The sequence below is a fragment of the Squalius cephalus genome (genome assembly GCF_949319135.1).
Source record: "Squalius cephalus genome assembly, chromosome: 8".
NCBI lineage: Eukaryota > Metazoa > Chordata > Actinopteri > Cypriniformes > Leuciscidae > Squalius > Squalius cephalus.
Genome location: NC_137129.1, coordinates 42,466,036 through 42,487,097, shown reverse-complemented (window position 1 = coordinate 42,487,097; position 21,062 = coordinate 42,466,036). Strand labels below are relative to the sequence as shown.

The window sequence follows — 21,062 nt, the reverse complement described above, 5'->3', positions numbered from 1 at the left end:
TTAGTTCATTGACAGATTGATGTTACAGCTAATGGTCATGAAAAATGATTTGCGCAAACATGAAAGCATTGGCGTTGATCGTGGGGAATATTCCCTTCAAAAACAAAACTCAGCCACTGCGTCTTCAGTGGTTTGGATTTGGGAACATCAAAATGATGCTGTGTTCGTTATTACACCCTAGAACAGAACACCACAATCGCTTAGACGCCATTCTGCTCCAGCGTATCAACAATGACTGCGCGGACTATGATGACAGCTTGCTCACGAGCGAGGACGGGTCTGTGTTGAAACGCTGCTGTCAATCAACAATCGTGGGAGGGGCGTCCGACCGTGTGACGTCACAAGGTCAGACGGCTCGATTTGAGACAGGGGAAAACATATAAGAAGATTTAAAAAAAAAACACTGGATGGATTTTTATCATTTTATGATGGTTGTGTACAGGCACTGCCAACACACATTTCAGTACAATCAACCTGTAAAAGTGCATGTACCATTATATGACCCCTTTAAATTTCTAAAAGCTCTGCGAAATTTCCGGATTTCCATGCCCATATCTGGAAAGGAAACAGTCAGGTGGGAATTATAAAAGGGAAGTAAAATATGGAGAGGGGGAGATAGGTTTTCCAGGAAGGAAAGAGAGAATTGCGACTTGCCTGAAAAAAGCGCAGTTCCAGCTCTTGCGTTTTTTGGTTGCTTTATTGTGAAAAATATACTCAACTGAACTGCATCCAGTTTGTTATTTGTCATGATATAAAGTTGTTGTTTTTTTATTTTTTTTAATTGGTGGTACAGTACAATTTATTTCTGGTGATAGGTTGAAACCTATCTGGCGCCCGAATTTATGGTAATTAGTTAAACAAAAAATTGGGATGAGATGCCACTGTTACACTTTGATCATGAAATGCAGTTAAGAACATTTTAACTGTCATAACTGTTAACATTTTAGATTGCAAGTGCAATCTATCACATACATAACATTATAATGAGAACAGAAAGATTATCTTTGACATAAATGTGTTTGTTTTAATCTGATAATTTTCTGTACCTATCTGTGACAGTGTGTTTGCAAAATCTATATCTACTAATAGTATAGTACACCGATGTCAAAGTTATTTGAAAATGTCTAAAATAAAAAAACCTTCCTTTATAAATACCGTTGCTTTGTACGTGAATGGCATTAGGATAGTCTTGAATGCATTGGTATAACATAATGAACACCAATGGCAAAGAAGTTGCAATAAATCGAAAGAAAGGAGTAATTTGGAGTAATTTGGAAAGATGACTTGACATAAAAAAAAAAACCTTTGCACTTCTTATAAAGAGTAGGAGTGTACTTATCAAACTCTCTCTCTCTCTCTCTCTCTCTCTCTCTCTCTCTCTCTCTCTCTCTCTCTATCAGATGTCTGAATCTGTATCGCGCTGAGAAATGAAACTTCTCTGTTCTGCAGAATATTTCGTTTTCAGATTATGACGCGTGTCGCTCTGTCTCAAGACGCGTTTCCACCGCAGGAACTTTCCTCAGGAACTAGGGAGTTTGGACTGGTAATCTGTGTGTTTCTACTGTAGGAACCAGGGTCTAAATGCAGTTCCAGTGTAAATATTTCCCCTCCGAAAGTCCCTGGTGCGAGGAAGTAGGGGAAAAACCTGGAAGAAAGTAACAAAGCAACTTCAAGTTATGACAACACTTTCAGCCAAACAATGAGCTGCCAAATATCACGTGATTTCCTCATCGTTTTCCGTGGTGAGTTTCGCAAAGCAGTTTTCGAGCAGGGTAAGTAACCTACTGAAGCTGTACTTTTTTTCTAATTACAAGTTGTGTTTTTACTTTCTTGCGTCACACTAATGATTAATCTACAGATTATTTAGTGCTGAAACACATCTTGAAGTTTGCCTTGTCAGAGTTTTTCAGTAAACAAGTAAATCGTGTCAGGAGTTCCAGTCAGGACGAAAGAAACACTTGTTACTTTTTTTGCGCTGTTAATGTGGACTTCTATATCTGTATCAAGATATCTGTCTTACTGTTTATGCCATGTCACTTTGCTCTGATACTGCAAGAGGAGGGCAGAGAACAGTGCGGACAGACTAAATCGAGATTTGTATATTCTTTAAATAGATTTTTCATTTTTCTCCTAATTTTTTTTTTTATTATCAACATTACATTTCATTTTTCCACTGTCTGTAAAGCTGCTGCAACATGTAAAAATCCCCAGTGCAGGATCAATAGTCTTATTTGATCTTAATCATGTCATAAACAATCTCCCACTAACCTTTTATTTTTATTTTCTTATATATATATTTTATTACTGTTTTAGGTGCGCAGATTTGCATATGAGTTAGCCAGCATATATGGCTGTAAATATCCGAGTGGACGGGATGCCACCGAGATGGTGGGAAAGGACCTGTTCCCCTCCTTCATTGAACGAAACAACACATTATCTGTTCGCAGATCTCAAGCCTCCAGCATGTCCAGTTCCACTCGCTTCAACAGAACAAATGTGTCCTCTTTTTTTTTTTTTTTTAACAACCTGCATTCCAGCTACCTTTTTGAAGCAAAGGACTTTTAGAACGTGGATGAAACAGGTAAAGTTTACAATTCATTAAAACTTAAAAAAAGTTACACTGAATCAGTGGTTTAAAACACAAGGGACAAATCTATTGTTATATCAAATTGAATCAATTATAGACTTTGATGATAAATACATATGTAGCTTATACAGATAATACAGATTATAAAACTATGAGGTGAATAAATATGTAGTTATATAAAAACACTGTCATACACACACACACTCACCTAGCTATAATAAAAACATACAAATAAACAAAACAAAAAAATGTAACACAGATATAGAGATAATAAAACAATAATGTAAATAAATAAGTAACTATATACAAACACTAACAATACACACACATCTAGGAATATAAACACTTATAAATGTTCATGAAAGCTCATCAAAGTTTATATTTCAATTTCAGGTATGACAACGGTCCAGGTGCCAGATAATATGATCGCCACCAAGGGGGAGCGCCAGGTCGGTGCAGTGACCTCTGGGGAGACCTTTCGCACCGGTATTTAACTATAACTATTTCCTAGAACTATTGGCGGAAGTTTCCAGATTTTGGTGCGTTCGCACCGCAGGAACTAGGAACGATTTTAGTCCTAGGAACTTCTTTTGGAGGAACTAATTTACTCCTACTTCAGAGTCGATCTAAACCAGCACTCTATGAACTATCCGTGACGTTTGTAAGACGCTTCAGAAATTAGATAAATACCAGGCAGTCTACTTGAGGCCCTGAGAGGACCTCTCTGGAAATTAACATTTGAGAAATTAACTCACCTCACAAATTAACTCACCTCCGAGTCATCCTAATCTACATTTCATTCCCTCATCCCTCACCCTCTCTCTCTCATGCTCAGATCACCTGAATTCACCCAAGAATACATAACATAAACATAGTTTAATGTGAATGATTATCATCGAGTATTGTACATGTTTGGTATCATTTGAAATGTCTCAGTGCGACTGGTACAAATGTCTCATTTCCAAATAAGTAAAACAAAAGGTAATAAGGTTTTAAGAGTTTAGAGATAACTGGCACACAAGGAAGGTGGTCTCCAGGCAAATGGTCTCATACCCCCAAAAGGTGTAACCTCTGAATGTAAATTTCCATTGTTAGCAGATGTTTCCATGTGAAAGAGCCTCTGTCTGTATAATTGAATGCAGCAAAAGGTTTGGGGCCTTTTTGTAACTCAAGTTGGCCCATGATGCTAAAGGCCTCATTATACTTCTGCGTCGGACCTACGCATGAGCCTCTACACTGTAGGCAACGCGTTGGTTTTCATTTATACTTCTGCGTCGTTGTCTGCGTTCACGCGCGCAGAGGGAGCATGTGAAACCCGAGGGAGTGGTCCTAGCAGACCAATCACAGCGCTTGCGCCCGCGTAGAGTTGACGCGTTGTTACATTTTTGGAGAGGTGCGCGTCAGGGTACGCCGAAGGTGTACGTGCGCTACACACAGCCTACGACGTAGCTACGGCGTGAGTTCGACGCAGAAGTATAGTATATCTTACACCTTAAGAGTGACCAAAAACTGGTATGTCTGGCTTTGCCAGATACACCGTTTGGTTTTTGCTTTATCCTGAGTAATTTCTTTATGCATGCTGCTACCATGTGGATGAGCAATAACACCATGGCGACACGTGATAAAATGCCTCTTTTCCATGTTAATCAGAGTTTTTGTCCTAACCGGCGACACACGACAAATCTATTTTAGAAACGTTTTCTATTTTTCTGTGACATCGCGCTGGAACAACAAACACAAAGTGTGGTGATGATAATCTCAGGTACTGTTTATGTGCTTTATTTAATGTTAAAAGCATGTAATGTGACTTTGAATATCATTTAGTGCTTCAGCTTTGTAGCTGTAAAAGCAACAATGGATAATTCACCTCAGATCTTAAAATTAAACAAATGGAAACAAGAACGTTCTTCAAACTGTGAACAAACAAGTGTATTCTTTGACAAAGATTGTTTTAGTAACTCAGTTGCCTATGTATTTGAATAATGTTTAAATGGTGTAATATTTGTGAATTTGATTATGTACTTATCCATTCTTGCGAGTGCCGTCGAGATTTCTCTCTGGTGCCGTGCACTCGCCGCGAGACTCCGCCCACACTCTGTTCTGATTGTCTGACTCCGCCCACACACTGTTCTGATTGGCTGTGGGTTTTGATTGATTTTTACTCATAGACCAACGCTACTTTTGCGTCATCGAAGGGTAACGCCCCTTTTTGGGGGAAAACAAACGGATTCCCCTAAGAACAGAACTCGCTCGCTCTAGACCTGCAAAGTTTCTTGATAGCAAAAATCGCACAAACATACACTCTCTTTGGACTATTCAGACATCTATCACTATCTCGTGGAATCACCAAGTAAGTAGCCTATTTTTTTTTTTTTTTTTTTGTCATTTACACACTCACAGTATGACAAACTAGACGATGAGGCCATGTCAAGAGGAGTCGGTGGTTTACTTGGATCATATTTCACTTGATTTAAGCTATTGACATAGTTTTGTTGTCGACTAGCTATAACTTACTAGTTAGAAAGACGAAGCTGCTAGCAGCTACGTGATTAACGTTAGCTCTCACTAGGCACGCTACCTTGGCTGTTAACTGATTTTACTGTTGAAATAGTGGCAGACTAGGACTAAAGTGGACTTGGCTGGTTTCTGCTAAGTGTCTAGAAAGTGCAAGGACTTTAAAATTTGTAAAAAGGTTTACAGTGTACGGCAAAATATGTATGGGGCATGTTTTTCATTGTCTCTACCCCACTTAAGGTACGGACTATTTATGTTTTTAGCATCTGACATGTTCTGTACAGTGTTTGAGGGTTTCTTACTAGTATAGCTAGTCGACAACAAAACTGTCAATAGCTTAAATCAAGTGAAATATGATCCAAGTAAACCACCGACTCCTCTTGACATGGCCTCAATCGTCTAGTTTGTCATACTGTGAGTGTGTTAATGACAAAAAATAAATAAATAGGCTAACGTTACTTACTTGGTGATTCCACGAGATAGTGGTAGATGTCTGAATAATAGTCCATATTTGGCCACTGCGTGGGGTCATTAATCCAGTTTTCGACCATTTCAAAGGGACACCTCTGTAACTCCCTATCCAGTAGCTTCTTTAAATACCGCTCACGGTCCTCGGCCGGCAAAGAGAGTGTATGTTTGTGCGATTTTTGCTATCAAGAAACTTTGCAGGTCTAGAGCGAGCGAGTTCTGTTCTTAGGGGAATCCGTTTGTTTTCCCCCAAAAAGGGGCGTTACCCTTCGATGACGCAAAAGTAGCGTTGGTCTATCTCGCAGTCGCGTCGCATCTAGTGTGTACAGACAAATTATTTGTCGCTGGAATCTTATCGCATTGCGTCTGGTTAGGACACGGTGTAAGTGTCTGTAAATTTATAAAAATGTTGACAGCGATTTTTCTCACACTGAATGTTGCAGGTCAACGGCGATTCCCCACGGACTCTCCGGTGAGAGCAGATCTGGAGGAGGAGCAACAGAAGAGGATCCAGAAGAATACTGGAAATAACAATCATACTGTGTAGGAAATAAACATTGCATACAATTATGTGAATTTGGAAAGTTTTGTGGAATTGAAACCAAACTGGGTTGGGAGAAATATAGATGGTTGTAAATGTGTACAGCAGCTGATTTTGTATATAAACTGCTTTGCTTGGAAAATTTCTTGACATTACAGTTTGTTAGTTTGCTAACTAAGCATACAGTATCTGATGCAAACCACATCTGAGGAGAACTTTACATGGAAAGGCATGTTGTATGATGCCATTTCCTATAAATGTTTTCGTAACCAGAAAAAACGGAAAAAAGCAGCAGGTAGAAAAGCTATAAAGGAAGTGAGAACAGCATTTGTGGATCAAGTCTGAGAACTATTCGCATCGGTTGAGACAAAATGAAAAAGTGTATTTTCTTCTGTGTAATTTGGTTTGTAAATATGCAAACCTCTTCCAGTGGTAAATTATCAAACTTTAATACTTTACATAATGTCATTATTTTAAACCTTTATAGTAATTATTATAAACATCTCTCCAGATTTGTCAGTACGAGGATCTTCTGATGTGAGAGTTCGGATGGGAGAAAACATCATTCTGAACTGCAGCATGAGAAACAGAGATGAAGTCGCCTGGTATCGTCTCAGATCTGAAGAGCTCGTTCTGCTGATTTCGGCTGAGAAGGACAAAACCGGGAGAAGACTTCTGACCACTTACAATCAGAACCGAACTCGTATGAAAATGACAGCAGACAGTTGGGTCACCAGAGTCTCTTTAACTATTTCTGGATTAACAGAATCAGATTCAGGACTTTATTTCTATGGAATAAAGTCTGACACTCCAGAGATGCACTTCAACAAACCCATCAGACTGGAGATTGAAGGTAACATATTTCAGTTTTTCTCATCATTGGGGGTAAGATGAGTCATATTATGGGGATATAAATGGGGATTTGATGGATGAAAAAAAATATCTTTTGGTCACCACATTAAAAATAACATTTAAATATGATATATATGATTTGATGTAGTATTTGTAAGCGTTTGACTATTTCTGTCACAATACCATAGTTACTGTTAGGTAGTGTAACTACATTAAATCCATAGGGAATGTTGCTGATTTGTGGACTTAAAGCCTTCTATAACTTGTTCATTCATGGCACAGTGTTTCCACGTCAGTGATGTTTGATCTGATATCTATGTTTATAATAGAGAACTCTGTGCCAAATCTGAATGCTGCGAGAGTGAGATCCAATGAGAAACATTCAGATTTGGCACAGAGTTCTCTATTATAAACATAGATATCAGATCAAACATCACTGACATCAGTTGATGGCAAAATGTAAGGTTCGACAATGACGTTAGTTAACAAGCAAAAACATATTCGGGCTAATAATGTTACCTGAAGTCCTTTCAGATATATGTTTTAGCTGGATCTTGTCAAATAAACACAGATAGTCTGGAGACTATCTTGAACTCATTTAATACCTGTTTAAAAGTTACAAAGCTCTTTTCAAAGTCACTATCATACTAGAAAAGAAAGGTTTCTACATTGTGTTTATTTGACAAGATCCAGCTAAAACATATATCTGAAAGGACTTCAGGTAACATTATTAGCCCGAATATGTTTTTGCTTGTTAACTAACGTCATTGTCGAACCTTACATTTTGCCATCAACTGATCAGTGTTCAAAAAATGCTGGGAAATCATTGAACTTCATGTTACCCTACAAGTGCGATTACTGATAGGCTGTCTACAAAAAACAAACAAAAAAACAATCATGTTTTAACGAGAGAAAAAAATCTTCCACTAAGTTTCAAAGTTAATTGTCTTTCAAAGAGTTAAAAGTATGACATTTGTCTTTCAAATATAGAGAAGTTAAGGTCATAAGTTTCCAGAAAAAATAATACTCAAGTGAAGTATAGATACTCTGTACAGAACTCAAGTAAATGTACTTGGTTATTGTCCACCTCTGCATACATGTATGTATTTAAAAAATGTATTATGGGAAGTCCATAAGTTCCCGTTGCGGGGCCATATGTGGAGGGCCCACATCTCAGGTTGGGGTGCCAAATCATTCCCTTCGCCTGGGACAGAAGGTCTTTCTTCAGGGGAATTGGCCAGGGTGCTAAAAACATGGGCGTAGTGTCTGTGACGTCACCCGTCGGTTTCTGAAGAGTGTTTTTGAAGCCCAAAGTGGGCGGAGCCAGCCGTCGCCATCTTGGTAGCGCGTCACTCCCGGATAAACGAAACTGGGCAAAGAAGCAGATTAGCTGAGGTGACGTGACGATAACAGACAGCAGACAAACGGCTAGTAGTGACATCAGCAGCAATCCACCTGTCACTCAAGTGGCCACGCCCTTAATTATGCAGAACTTCAAGGCTAATATAATTTAAACGGATGAGTTATAAAAAAATTCACCCCTCTCACAGTCATCATGAAGGGCAAAATTAACTATAAAGACAAAAACCTCTTTTTGTACCAGTTTGTAAGCATGTTTTTCTCTGCTGTAAAGTTGGGTATTTTAAAGGTCCCATTGCATGGATTATTTTATTATTTTAGAATGTTTCCAGGGGTGCCCTTATAATGTTAGTATGTTTTTTAAATCATAAGTCGTTATAATTTAGAAATAAAAGGCATATTTCCTAGCCTGATTTCATCCTCTGATTTGAACACTCTGTTTGAAGGGGCGTGTCTGCTGTGAGACTTCAATGTAAACGCCCACTGCTGTGATTGGCTGACATGCTTGCATATGAAATATCTGGCATTACATGTGGAACTATCTGGAAAACTTTTACTATTACAGCTATTATACGTTTTTACTATTACAGCTATCAGGATTAACGAATCGTGAGAAGTTTTTTTAAGTATTTAGATCTATTCCCATCACATAAAAGGTTGCAGTGATGAGCATTGAGCAGATGACAGTCTGTTGATCGCATGAAAAAAGATCTTATAATTGCAACACAGTTTCTGCACTCTCACTAATGATTTCACCAATGCAAACATGAGGTAAGTACAGTAAGAGCTTCATTGTGCAGTGTAACAGCGTCATTGATTTCATAACGAGTTTTGGCAAGTGTCCAGATCACTACAAATCACTACTTACTGCTTGCTGGAATATAGTTGAAATTGCCCCCTTCGTCAGTATGAAACGCTGAGAGAAGCCTGTGCTTGATATTGTCCCAGGTTGGAAAAACAGTCCGTGGTGAAATGGACAGAGCAAACTAACAACTTCAAATTAAACTTTTGCGGTATCCGATTATAGATAAACATTAACCACGCTTGTTGACATTTCGCTATCAATACGCCTGTATTCCTGTGGGCGGAGGTTAGTCAAAAAACTGTTCTAGTGACGTCATTAAAGAAGGAAGTAGAGGGATGTAGTCCAAACTGGCCGTTCGATGTAGGCGACTTCTGTTAAATAAAATATCTCGCTTGGCATTGAACTTTGAGCTTTATAATTTTACAGATATTATTTATACTCTAACAACAACATTACACACTAACTAAAGTTTGAAACATGGGATCACGAAGAACGGGACCTTTAACATGCCTTTCTATGGGATTGAGTCTCTTTTGGAGTCTGTCTCTAGTGGCCAGTCGATGAACTGCAGTTTAAGCTTGGATTTAGCGCATCCCTGTTCTTCAAGAAGAATATTGGGCAGTGAGAGTCATATATTTGGCACCAAAGCATTCTTAGCCAGCTGAAAACGCCTAGCTGTGGACGTGGCGCGTCAGAGCGTTTTGGCAGCGTAATGTTTTATTTTTAATTTTTTTCCGTTGAGCCGCTTTGCTCGCTAAGATACAGAATACCCGCAGAAGTGTTACTAGTATTTCATTTAACAGATCGTTTGTTTCTGTGTTGTTTCTAAATAAAATGTCGATACTATGTAATGTATTTGCTCTGTTGTTTTAAATAATTTTTGTTCCGTTATTATGCGTGTTGTTGGCGTCTGTTGACGTTGTACAAGCAGAATGTGGCGGTTGGTCGGAGTGGTATTAGTCCCGCCCCTCCTCCACTGTGATTGGACGGTTGGGTAAAAAGTGACAGTGATGAGCGCTGCGTTTTACCCAAAGTTGAACATTCTTCAACTCTTGGCGACCGGTAAAAAACGTTGAGCGCTCAGCGCTTCAGCGTGAAAAATACGCTTAGTGCCTCTAAAACAATTGGAAAAATATGTCTAAAACAGAACCACACCGCCAGTACAACTGTATGCTAATCGTATTTGACGATAGTGGTCCTGACAGAAAAGGGAGTTTTCCCCCCATCCTAGCGATGCAATACGAGTGAACCGTATCTATGGGGAACTAGGCATCTCTCAGTGGTTGATTCAAAGTATTAAGCAAAACAAAGTATTAAGAAACTTTTGAACTGGATCATTTGTAGGGGTGTAAAAATATATCGTGTCACAATATTTCACTATACAAAAATGCATTAATATGTATCGTGGATAGTGACAATATGTATAGTGTATAGTTCACTCAAAATAAAAATTACAGTGTGAGAAAAGTTCTCTTACGAGAGGTTCTCTCGTACTGCGTAATATCTCACGCTATGGGTAAATCTCTTTTCCGCGAGATACTGAAGCCAAAAATTATCCTTAATTTTGGAATAATGTAAAACGCGTTGCGGCAGCATGCAGACATAGGCGAGACAGCTCGCTCGCCTATTGGCTGCCCTGCGGCAACTGCAGCAGCCTATCGGAAGGCCCCATCATGACGTCAGCTCCAATGGGGGCGCTTCGCACGGGCGTGGCCTTGGGCTATAAATATAGCTTCGAGAGGCTGGTTTAGCTGATTTTTATCTCTTCAGCGGAACTCACGCATCGCTGGATCCTGAGAGAAAGAAGCCGCGCCGTCAGAAAAAGCCTTTTCAGCGGGACGAGCCACTGCATCTGAAGCCGCTGGCCGCACCGCCTTCAGTCGCCGTTCCTGCTGGTCTATCCGGCGTTATATCCTTTTCTCCTCTACTGTGTTTTGTGTGTGTGTGTGTGTTCGCCACCGCGACACACACTCTCATTGCACTAAAAGAGCCGGGCGTCTTTTTTAAGATGCCCCTTTCCTGTGGCTCGTGCCGAGCCCCACTCAGCGACGGGGACCGCCATGTCATCCGCGTTTCCTGCCTGGGTGAGAAACATGCAGCTCTCGTGCTCGCCGACGGCGCTGCCCTCACTGCGAGCTGATGCCCGTGGCGACTCTGAGGACTCCCCTGGCATCTTTCGTCGAGACTGCACCTCTGCCCACTGCGGTGCCGCGCCGTAAAGCTCCGTACTCAGCGGGTCCAGGAACCTCCTCCAACCCGCAAAGTCTCGCCGGTTCGCCCGCCAGCTTCACCGCCTGCTTAGCTCAAGTCTCTCACTGACGGACAGCGTCCGCCGCCTGCCGCCGCTTCCGTCATAGATGACGACGAAGAAGCTGCGTTTATGGAGGATTACAGCTGCTCTATCCTGGCGTCGAGCAGTAAGGAATGGTCGTCCCTCTCCCCCTGTTCGAGCCGCGCAAAATGCGCCGCTCACGTGGGATGTTAGAAGCCGACAGTCACACGGCTAGCTCTCTTTACGTCATAGGAGAGCGCCCCCGCGCTCAGTTCGCGCGCGTCACTCACCGGCGAAAAGAGAAAAAAGTGTTTTAGTCCCGCCGAGGCTGGAACAACTTCCATTTCTCACACATTTCTCAGTTCCCTCCCAAGTTCAGGCGACTGGAAATGTCAATATTGCAGTGAATGAGCCTGCTGTAATACACGCACGCCTGCAAACGAATGCCGTCACAAGACATGATGACGCTCTCTGGATGGATGTTTTCCTTCAAAGGGGCTAGTTTTTCTTTACGTTACAAGAAAGCTACCCCGCCCCTCGACGGTGTTCAAGTCCCGCTGTGGCCAGACTTCCACCAAAACTTCTCGCTCGTTCAGTTCCATAAAATGCGACTGTTCCAGTGTATTCTGCAGTAAACAAGCCGGTACCACGGCCCGCTTGCCTGCACACAAACACCGCTTTTACGGCGACCCAGATGAATCTCTCAAAGAGTGTTTTTCCTGGTATTCCGGCCACGGCCGATTGTGTTAATGAGTGTAGTAAAAATACCCACTGTCCTGTGCCCATTCCTACACACAGACACAGCCCGCCCCACAGGCCTCGCGCACATAAAATCGACTCATGTCGATTGCGCAATAAATGTAGTGAATGTGCCCACGTCCCAGTGCCCACAAACACTACACACTGCATGTCTCTCGGTTTCTGTAAAAACGAAACCAACACACATACAGTCAGCTCAAGCCGACGGTGTTTTCAGTGTTGTAAATGTGCCCGCTGCCCGCGCCCACATTCACTCACAGACATGACGAACCCCACCGGTTCCCCCCCGCTCGCTCTCTCTCAGCTACCCGCCATAAGAGAGTCGAGCGCGGGCAGGCTGCCCGCTGTGATCAGCGCGCCCCCCGCCTCGAACGCTGCAAGCGCGGCGTCTATGTTACAGCATACCGAAGCTCTCCGGCCGCCACTACGTCACGGCCAGAGCCCAGATCTCATTCAACCCCTAGCTATTCATGCAAATGCATGGGCAAAGCTTCCCGGGGTATCAGAATGGGTGCTGAACATTATAGAAAGAGGCTATTCGCTACAGTTCGCTCGACGCCCCCGCCGTTGCACGGTGAAAATCGAAACCACGGTAGAAAAGGAAGTAGCACATCTACTTCGAACCGAAATTGCAAAACTGTTGAGCAAAGGGGCCATAGAGCCTTTATCTCAAGCTCAGAGCGAAGGGGGTCTGTACAGCAGATATTTTCTGGTACCGAAAAAAAAACAAAAAAAAACGGGGGTCTCAGACCCATTCTAGATCTAAGGCAGCTGAACAAAGCGCTTTCAAAACGCCGTTTCAGAATGCTCACAACCATGAAAATCCTCTCGCAAATTTGCCAGGGGGACTGGTTTGCGTCAATAGATCTGAAGGATGCGTATTTCCAAATACAAATAGCGTCACGTCACAGGCGATTTTTGAGATTCGCCTTCGAGTGCCAGGCATATCAATACACAGTCCTACCCTTTGGCCTGTCCCTAGCACCCCGTACATTCACAATGTGCATGGACGCGGCCCTCGCTCACCTGAAACTACGGGGAATGCGGGTTTTGAACCACTTGGACGATTGGCTGGTTCTAGCTCAGTCACACTCAGAGCTCATAGAACACAGGACCATATTACTCGAGCATCTCGAGAATCTGGGTCTCAAAGTCAATTGGGCGAAAAGTTCACTGTCCCCCAGTCAGAGGATATCTTTTCTGGGCACAGATCTGGACTCGCTGTCTATGACAGCTCAGCTATCGCCACAGCGCAGACTGGATATTCAGCGCATGACGGAAACCTTCCACCGCGACACTATAGTCCCATTCAGAAAGTTTCAAAGGTTGCTGGGTCTCATGGCCTCAGCATCATCAGTACTTCAGTTGGGTCTGCTTCGCATGCGCCCACTGCAGTTCTGGCTAAAAGCGCGAGTACCGCGCCGAGCGTGGACCTCCGGTCTTTTTCGCCTCAAGGTCGATCAGAAATGCGTCTCAGCTCTGAAACCTTGGAAAGCGATCGACTGGTACCAGTCAGGTGTAAGCCTGGGAACTTCCTCGAGTGTGAAGGTGGCGTCTACGGAGGGCAGACAGTTCTTCGGCCAGTGGTCAGAACGGGAAAAGCTTCTACACATAAACTGCTTGGAAATGATGGCAGTCGACAACGCGCTGAGGCGCTTTCATCCCCAGATAACAGGACACCCCGTCTTGGTCCGTTCGGACAACATGTCAGTGGTAGCCTACATAAATCGCCAGGGAGGTATCAGGTCCCGAAACCTTTACAGGCTGACGGAACGCCTCCTGGTCTGGGATCAGCACAATCTGCGCTCGCTGAGAGCAGCGCACGTGCCTGGCCACCTGAATGTGGAACCAGACAGACTGTCCAGGAACAATGTTCCAGCAGGAAAATGGTCTCTACACCCACAGACAGTCCAACTGCTGTGGGAGACATTCGGCAGAGCGGAAGTAGACCTGTTTGCGTCTCAAGAAAACGCTCACTGTCCGGAGTTTTTCTCCAAGAGCAGGGATGCGCTGGCCCACATCTGGCCCCGCTGCCCGCTCTATGCCTTTCCCCCCGTCGTGCTCCTACCTCAGGTGTTAGAGCGGATCAGGGAAAATGGATGCTCAGTGCTACTAGTGGCTCCATTCTGGAAAAACCAGGCTTGGTTCCCAGTTCTGATGCAGCTGACGAGCGCTGCCCCATGGCCGATACCAGTGAGGAGGGACCTCCTCTCTCAGGCCATGGGCTCAATCTGGCATCCTCGCCCAGAGCTTTGGTCCCTACATGCGTGGGCCATCAACGGGTAAACACGATCATGCAGGCTAGGGCCCCCTCCACGAGACGGCTCTATTCCTCAAAATGGTCTATGTTCTCTAGCTGGTGCACAGCCCGTGGCTTTTCACCCCCAAATTGTGAGGTGATGGAGGTTCTCTCCTTCCTACAAGAGCTATTGGATGAGGGCAGTGCCCCATCCACGCTCATGGTTTACGTGGCGGCTATAGCAGCGTTTACTAAACCGATGCTTGGCCAGTCACTTGGAAGGAACGATCTGGTCATTCGCTTCCTTAGAGGAGCTAAGAGGTTAAACCCTCCCAGACCTCCCTCAGTTCCCATTAGGGACCTTTCTACGGTCTTGGAGGCCATGAAGGGTGCCCCTTTTGAGCCGATCCAATCAACGGATATCAAACACTTGTCTTTCAAGACAGTGTTTCTTCTGGCTCTCGCTTCAGTAAAGCGTATAGCGGACTTACAAGCGCTCTCAGTGAGCGCGACATGTATGGAGTTTGGGCCAAATGACTCGAAAGTCATACTCAAACCGAGGCACGGGTACGTTTCTAAATCCCTCAACACACCGTTCAGGGCTCAGGTGATTTCCCTGTCCGCCCTGCCGGTCTCTAACGAGGAAAAGGACGCCAGCTTCCTTTGCCCGGTCAGGGCATTAAGAGCTTATGTGTCTCGCTCGTCTGTCTTCAGACAGACAGAGCAGCTCTTTGTCTCGTTCAACGGACGTTCTAAGGGACTTGCCGTGTCGAAACAGAGCCTATCCAGATGGATAGTTGATGCTATAGCGCTGGCTTACACCTCTAAGGGCTTGCAGTGCCCGTTAGGTGTTAGAGCGCACTCCACAAGAGGCATGGCCTCATCGTGGGCTTGGTCTAGTGGGATTGCCTTGCAAGATATCTGTACGGCGGCAGGCTGGGCCTCCCCGTCTACATTTATAAGGTTTTATAACCTAGAGGTTCCCGCTTTGCAAGCTAAGCTGCTTTCGGCCTAATAAATCGGTATTGTCTGCCCCGATGCTTTCGGCCCAGAATACTGAAACTGCTTGAGCAAACGCTCGCTGATCGATCGCGCAGCTCTATGGGCAGTGTGTAAGACCCACTATATTCATCAGACCAGGCCGAGTTGTCGCCCTGGCTGTGTGAAACACTATCAATATAATTGCTCCTTATAAGATGCTATTTATTACAGGAATGATGCTATTCTAGCCCCTCTTCCTGGACTCTCTGTGAGTCCCTGATGATCGTGTACTATATGAGCCCCGTGCACTTGCCCTTGGGACTTTGGTACTGGATCTCAGCATGCACGGTGTTTTACACTGTGTTCCCCATAGCGTAAGATGTTACGCAGTCCGAGAGAACCTCTCGTAAGAGAACGTACTCGGTTACTAACGTAACCTCGGTTCTCTCTAGAAGAGGGAACGAGTACGTCAGTAACCGAGTACGTTTTACAGAGTTTTAGTGTCAATACTACATTAAACTACTATATATAATGTTGAATTTAATGAATAATTTTTTTATTGGTGAATATTTGTGGGTCCTGATAATGACAAATGTCTGATGTTACCAGTGAAAAGTGGCCGTCATTATCATAAATATATCTTGTCAGAGTTCAAGCAAATTCGTCTAAAATAATTATGTATTTTCATCTTCAGAATCATGAATATTGTTATTCTGGTGTCTCTATTGTCCTGTGCTTTGGGTTTCCAGCACAAGTTCAAGAATATTCATTTACGCACACAATGTAATATCAAATTAGCATTTTACAGAACATTTTTTGTTAACCTTTTATCATATGTCTTGGAGTATCGCAATAATATGGTATCGTGAGTTCAGTATCGTGATATGTATCGAATCGTGACATGAGGGGATCGTTACACCACTAATCATTTGTGTAAATTCAGTTATTTGTTTTGTGCACTATAAACATCTGTTAAAAACTTTAAGACTTTCAGAAACACCGTTTAAATAGATTTATGTGTTTTTAATAAAGTGACATATATTTGTCTTTCTTAAACAGAACTGCCAAAAGAAGAGGACATCACAGGTAACATCTTGGTTGTTTAATTGATTATGTGGAAATCCAGCACTTCTTCTAACACTGTCTGGTTGTGTATGAATGTGAATAACTCTTCTGTCTCTGTAGATGAGGTGAGAGATAGAAAGAGTGAGAGAAAGAAGTTTTTCTCAATGTTTCGATTTTTGTTTTGCACCCTCAGATTCCAGATTTTCAATAGTTGTTTCTCAGCCAAATATTGTCCTATCCTAACAAACCAGACATCAATGGAAAGCTTATTTTTTCAGCTTTCAAATGATGTATAAAGTTCAGTTTCAAAACGTTTTCAAAATTACCCATGTGACTGGTTTTGTGGTCCAGGGTCACACACACACACACACATATATATAAAAAGAAAAAAGACTGCATGTACTTTTTTGTAGATTAAATATTAAACTGGGAAGGGCAATAGCACTTGCATATAGTTGTCCTACTGTTAGTTTCGTCTGCTAAATGAATAAATGTAATGTAAATATATAAATGCCTCATTCATTCATTCATTCATTTGTTTAAATTCAGTTATTTGTTTTGTGCACTAATAAACATCTGTTTAAAAAAAATATTTTAAAGACTTTCAGAAACATTATGTTAAAATAGATTTCTGTGTTTTTAATAAAGTGACATATATTTGTCTTTCTTAAACAGAACTGCCAAAAGAAGAGGACATCACAGGTAACATCTTGGTTGTTTAATTGATTTTTGTGGAAATCTGGATCACGTCACCAGTCTCGAGTTCCACGGGTATATTTGAGGCGATAGCCAACAATACATTGTATGGGTCAAAATTATCTTTTATCTTTTATGCCAAAAATCATTAGGATATTAAGTAAAGATCATGTTCCATTAAGATATTTTGTAAATTTCCTACCTTAAATATACAAAACATTTATTTTTGTGAGTGAATGCAGCACAATCGCCAACATAAATTAACAACTTTAAAGGCGATTTTTTCATTATTTAGATTTTTTTGCACCCTCAGATTCCAGATTTACAATAGTTGTATTTCGGCTAAATATTGTCCTATGCTAACAAACCATACATCAATGGAAAGCTTATTTATTCAGCTTTCAGATGATGTATAAATCTCAATTTAAAAAAAATGACCTATGTGACTGGTTTTGTGGTCCAGGGTCACACACACAAATATATATATATATATATATATATATATATATATATATATATATATATATATATATATATATAAAGAAAAAAGAGTGCATGTACTTTTTTGTAGATTAAAGATTAAACTGGGAAGGGCAATAGCACTTGCATATTGTTGTCCAACTGTTGGTTTAACTGCTTCTCTTGTTCTCATTTGTAAGTCGCTTTGGATAAAACCGTCTGCTAAATGAATAAATGTAATGTAAATATAACAGCGCTATATAAATGCCTCATTCATTCATTCATTCATTTGTGTAAATTCAGTTATTTGTTTTGTGCACTAATAAACATCTGTTAAAAAACTTTAAGACTTTCAGAAACACCGTTTAAACAGATTTCTGTGTTTTTAATAAAGTGACATATATTTGTCTTTCTTAAACAGAACTGCCAAAAGAAGAGGACATCACAGGTAACATCTTGGTTGTTTAATTGATTATATGGAAATCCATGCAGCACTACTTCTAAAACTGTCTGGTTGTGTATGAATGTGAATAACTCTTGTGTCTCTGTAGATGGAGTGACGGTGACGGAGCGTGTGTTGATGTTCGCTGGCGTTGGACTGGCTGTGTTTGTGTTTCTTTTGACTATAGTCGTCGCAGGAGTGATCAGTTACCATCGTGGACAGCAGAAAGGGTGGAGAGCAGCGAAACAAGAAGCTCTGATGAATAAAAAAAAAAAACCTAACCCTTATTTGACAATCTGAGCTTTGCACTGCCAGGAAAATCAGCATCACTGCATCACAGCATCACTATTAAAATAGACAGCTGTGTTTCAGATGACTTTATCTGTTAACAAGATTTCACCATCAGTTTTGAAAACCTGAGATGTGGCAAATGGTGCTTTTTTCAGCAACAGTGAAAGAAATCATTAACAGTTGTGGTGATTATTAATTTTTTGTGGTTCATTTGTGTGTCGATGATATTTAGTTCAACATGAAAGCACTGCGTCACTACCTTTAATGCAATATTTATTAATTCAACATATATAAACAATATTCAAGCTTAGAGTTCAAGCAGTGTGCAGTTTTTACATGTAAAGAATGAGCTAAAAAAAGATCAGCAGACTTTCTTGAATATCGTTAGACTGCATCTTTAGACATTATATGTTTATCTGGACTGATGAGCATTAATTTGCACACATAAGCTGATTGAGAAAATAGAAATACAAACTGTTTTATGGAAAATTAAGCTTGCTTAAAAATGTAAAAAAGGAGACCCAAGGTCTAGCTAGGACCAAGGAGCAGGACTGGAGCACACAAGGTTTTAAAGGATTTTTTATTGGTGCAAAACGACTAACGTTTCAACGCCCATGCGTCTTCTTCAGAGTCAAAACTTGGGTCTCCTCTTTTGATTTTTGCGTCCTGTTCCGTGAGCACCAACCAGGCTAAAGCGCAAGTGACCCCTTTCTACTGCCTTGCTTAAAAATGTGTTTTGATCAAATAAACAGCAGTAAAACTAATACATTTGATGTGTTTGTGCATTTTCTGTCAGGAAATGTTATCATTACTAATGCTAAACCTCCTTACACACGTTTAAAGACGATGTCAGATCTGCCATCACACTCGGAGACACAAAAAAGGTTAATCTTTTGTTGTTTTTATTTATTTTATTTGTTATTTTGTTTATTTGTTCATGAATTCCATTATGTTTTACAATATATATGTAGATCAGAGAAATCCAAATTTTCTCAGGGGAGCATGCCCCTGAGCCCCGCTAAGTCACCCAACTATCAAGCCTGGTGTTTTTGAAACAAACACCCCTGCCTGCAGCACTGTAGGCTATAGCACAGGAAATAACACATTGTGTTCTGTACTACTGTCTTTGATTGTTTGTGATATGAATCATTCTTTCGGATATGAAATTTATTTAATTGACCTATCGGTAAGCCACGGCCTCCTTAGTTACTGTTGCTATCTCAGACAAATGGGGGACCTGTGCCCCAGTAGAGCTTTATGTCTAGCAACGCCCCTGCTCGTACATAATCCTGCAGCTTTTACTCAGTGCTGTCATTGCCCAGACAGCAACATAGTGTCGGCCCAAATCCGGCCCACATCTGGTACGCGTTGAATCCACATGTACCAGATGTGGCCCGGATCTGGGCCAACACTATGTTGCTGTCTGGGTGGCTACTGTCTCAATTCCTGTAGCCTACATATTTATCGCGATATTCGTAAATAAGTTGCGCCCCTTCATGGAAAGTAGTCGGATGTCCCACACACTGTCAGAAAGTTTATATTAATTGCATTGTATTCATTAAAATTATTACAAATTGGTCCCCCTCTGTTCATGTTCCAGTGATACATGATGTCTCTCCACACCTCATAACCTACTCTGTTTGCAAGAGTGGAAAAGCTCATCTGAATGACAGAAACATGTGGGCAATGTTGTTTAAAACGTTTAGTAATGAAACAATAAATGTTAACTAGAATGTACATTTCCTGAAGAAAATGTGAAGTGGTGCTTGCAGTGGCAAAATTCGCCACTGGGCAGATGCTTACACAATTACCATGTTGTGATACCATGATATACCACGTTTTAGCATTATTTACCACGATTTACCATGATTCTAAGATGATTTACTACGATTTACCACATTCCAGCATGATTTACTATGATTAACATGTTGTTAGAATGATGCTAGCATGATTAGCATGTTGTTAACATGATTAGCATCTTGGTAGCATGATGCTAGCATGATTAGCACGTTGCTAGCATGCTTTTAACAAGACGCTAGCATGATTAGCATGTTGCTAGCATAATGCTAGCATTTTTAGCATGATGCTAGCTTGATTAGCATGATGCTAGCTTGATTAGCATGTTGGTAGCATGATGCTAGCATGATTAGCATGTTGCTAGCATGTTTTTAGCTAGATGCTAACATGATTAGCATTTTGTTAGCAATATGATAGCTTAATTAACATGTTGCTAGCTTGATTAGCATGTTTCTAGCATGATGCTAGCTTGATTAGTATGTTGGTAGCATAATGCTAGCATGATTAGCATGATGTTAGCATTATGCTAGCTTGATTAGCATGTTACTAGCATTATGTTAGCTTGATTAGCATGTTACTAGCATGATACTAGCTTGATTAGCATGTTGGTAGCATTATGCTAGCTTGATTAGCATGTTACTAGCATGATGCTAGCTTGATTAGCATGTTGGTAGCATAATTCTAGCATGATTAGCATGTTGCTAGCATGATGCTAGCATGATTAGCATGTTGCTAGCATGTTTTTAGCAAGATGCTGTTGCCAGGTGGTTGCTAGGGTGTTCTGGGTGGTTGCTATGGTGTTGCTAGGCAGTTGCTAAGGTGTTCTGGGTGGTTGCTAGGCAGTTGCTAGGGTATTCTTGGTGGTTGCTAGGCAGTTGCTAGGGTATTCTTGGTGGTTGCTAGGCCGTTGCTAGGTGGTTGCTAGGGTGTTCTGG

The 21,062-nt window shown here is 41.6% G+C and overlaps 2 protein-coding genes across 3 annotated transcripts in view; both read left to right on the top strand.

Moving 5' to 3' along the window:
• LOC307163748 (uncharacterized protein) overlaps positions 1-21,062 on the top strand; it is a 238,057-nt gene that overhangs the window by 34,956 nt on the left and 182,039 nt on the right. The gene's annotated exons all lie outside the window — the stretch shown is intronic.
• On the top strand, positions 1,689-19,097 carry LOC307163749 (uncharacterized protein). 2 transcript variants are annotated; one of them, XM_079879976.1, is made up of 9 exons: positions 1,689-1,772; positions 2,314-2,581; positions 2,981-3,073; positions 6,013-6,112; positions 6,622-6,963; positions 16,437-16,463; positions 17,118-17,144; positions 18,019-18,045; positions 18,149-19,097. In XM_079879976.1, the coding sequence occupies exons 5-9, from the start codon at positions 6,660-6,662 to the stop codon at positions 18,337-18,339; spliced, it is 576 nt and encodes a 191-aa protein (XP_079736102.1). In that variant the 5' UTR covers positions 1,689-1,772; positions 2,314-2,581; positions 2,981-3,073; positions 6,013-6,112; positions 6,622-6,659; the 3' UTR covers positions 18,340-19,097. The 2 variants fall into 2 exon arrangements, with proteins under 2 accessions (XP_079736102.1, XP_079736101.1); XM_079879975.1 differs by lacking the exons at positions 1,689-1,772; positions 2,314-2,581; positions 2,981-3,073; positions 6,013-6,112 and adding an exon at positions 6,259-6,542.

What these genes read in the sequence shown, in the direction of transcription:
- LOC307163749 (XM_079879975.1), top strand. Translation starts at nt 6,482, where the DNA reads ATGAAAAAGTGTATTTTCTTCTGTGTAATTTGGTTTGTAAATATGCAA. An exon ending in TATGCAAACCTCTTCCAGTG is followed by an intron (nt 6,543 to 6,621) that starts GTAAATTATCAA and finishes ACATCTCTCCAG; the next exon opens with ATTTGTCAGTACGAGGATCT. An exon ending in AAAAGAAGAGGACATCACAG is followed by an intron (nt 16,464 to 17,117) that starts GTAACATCTTGG and finishes TTTCTTAAACAG; the next exon opens with AACTGCCAAAAGAAGAGGAC.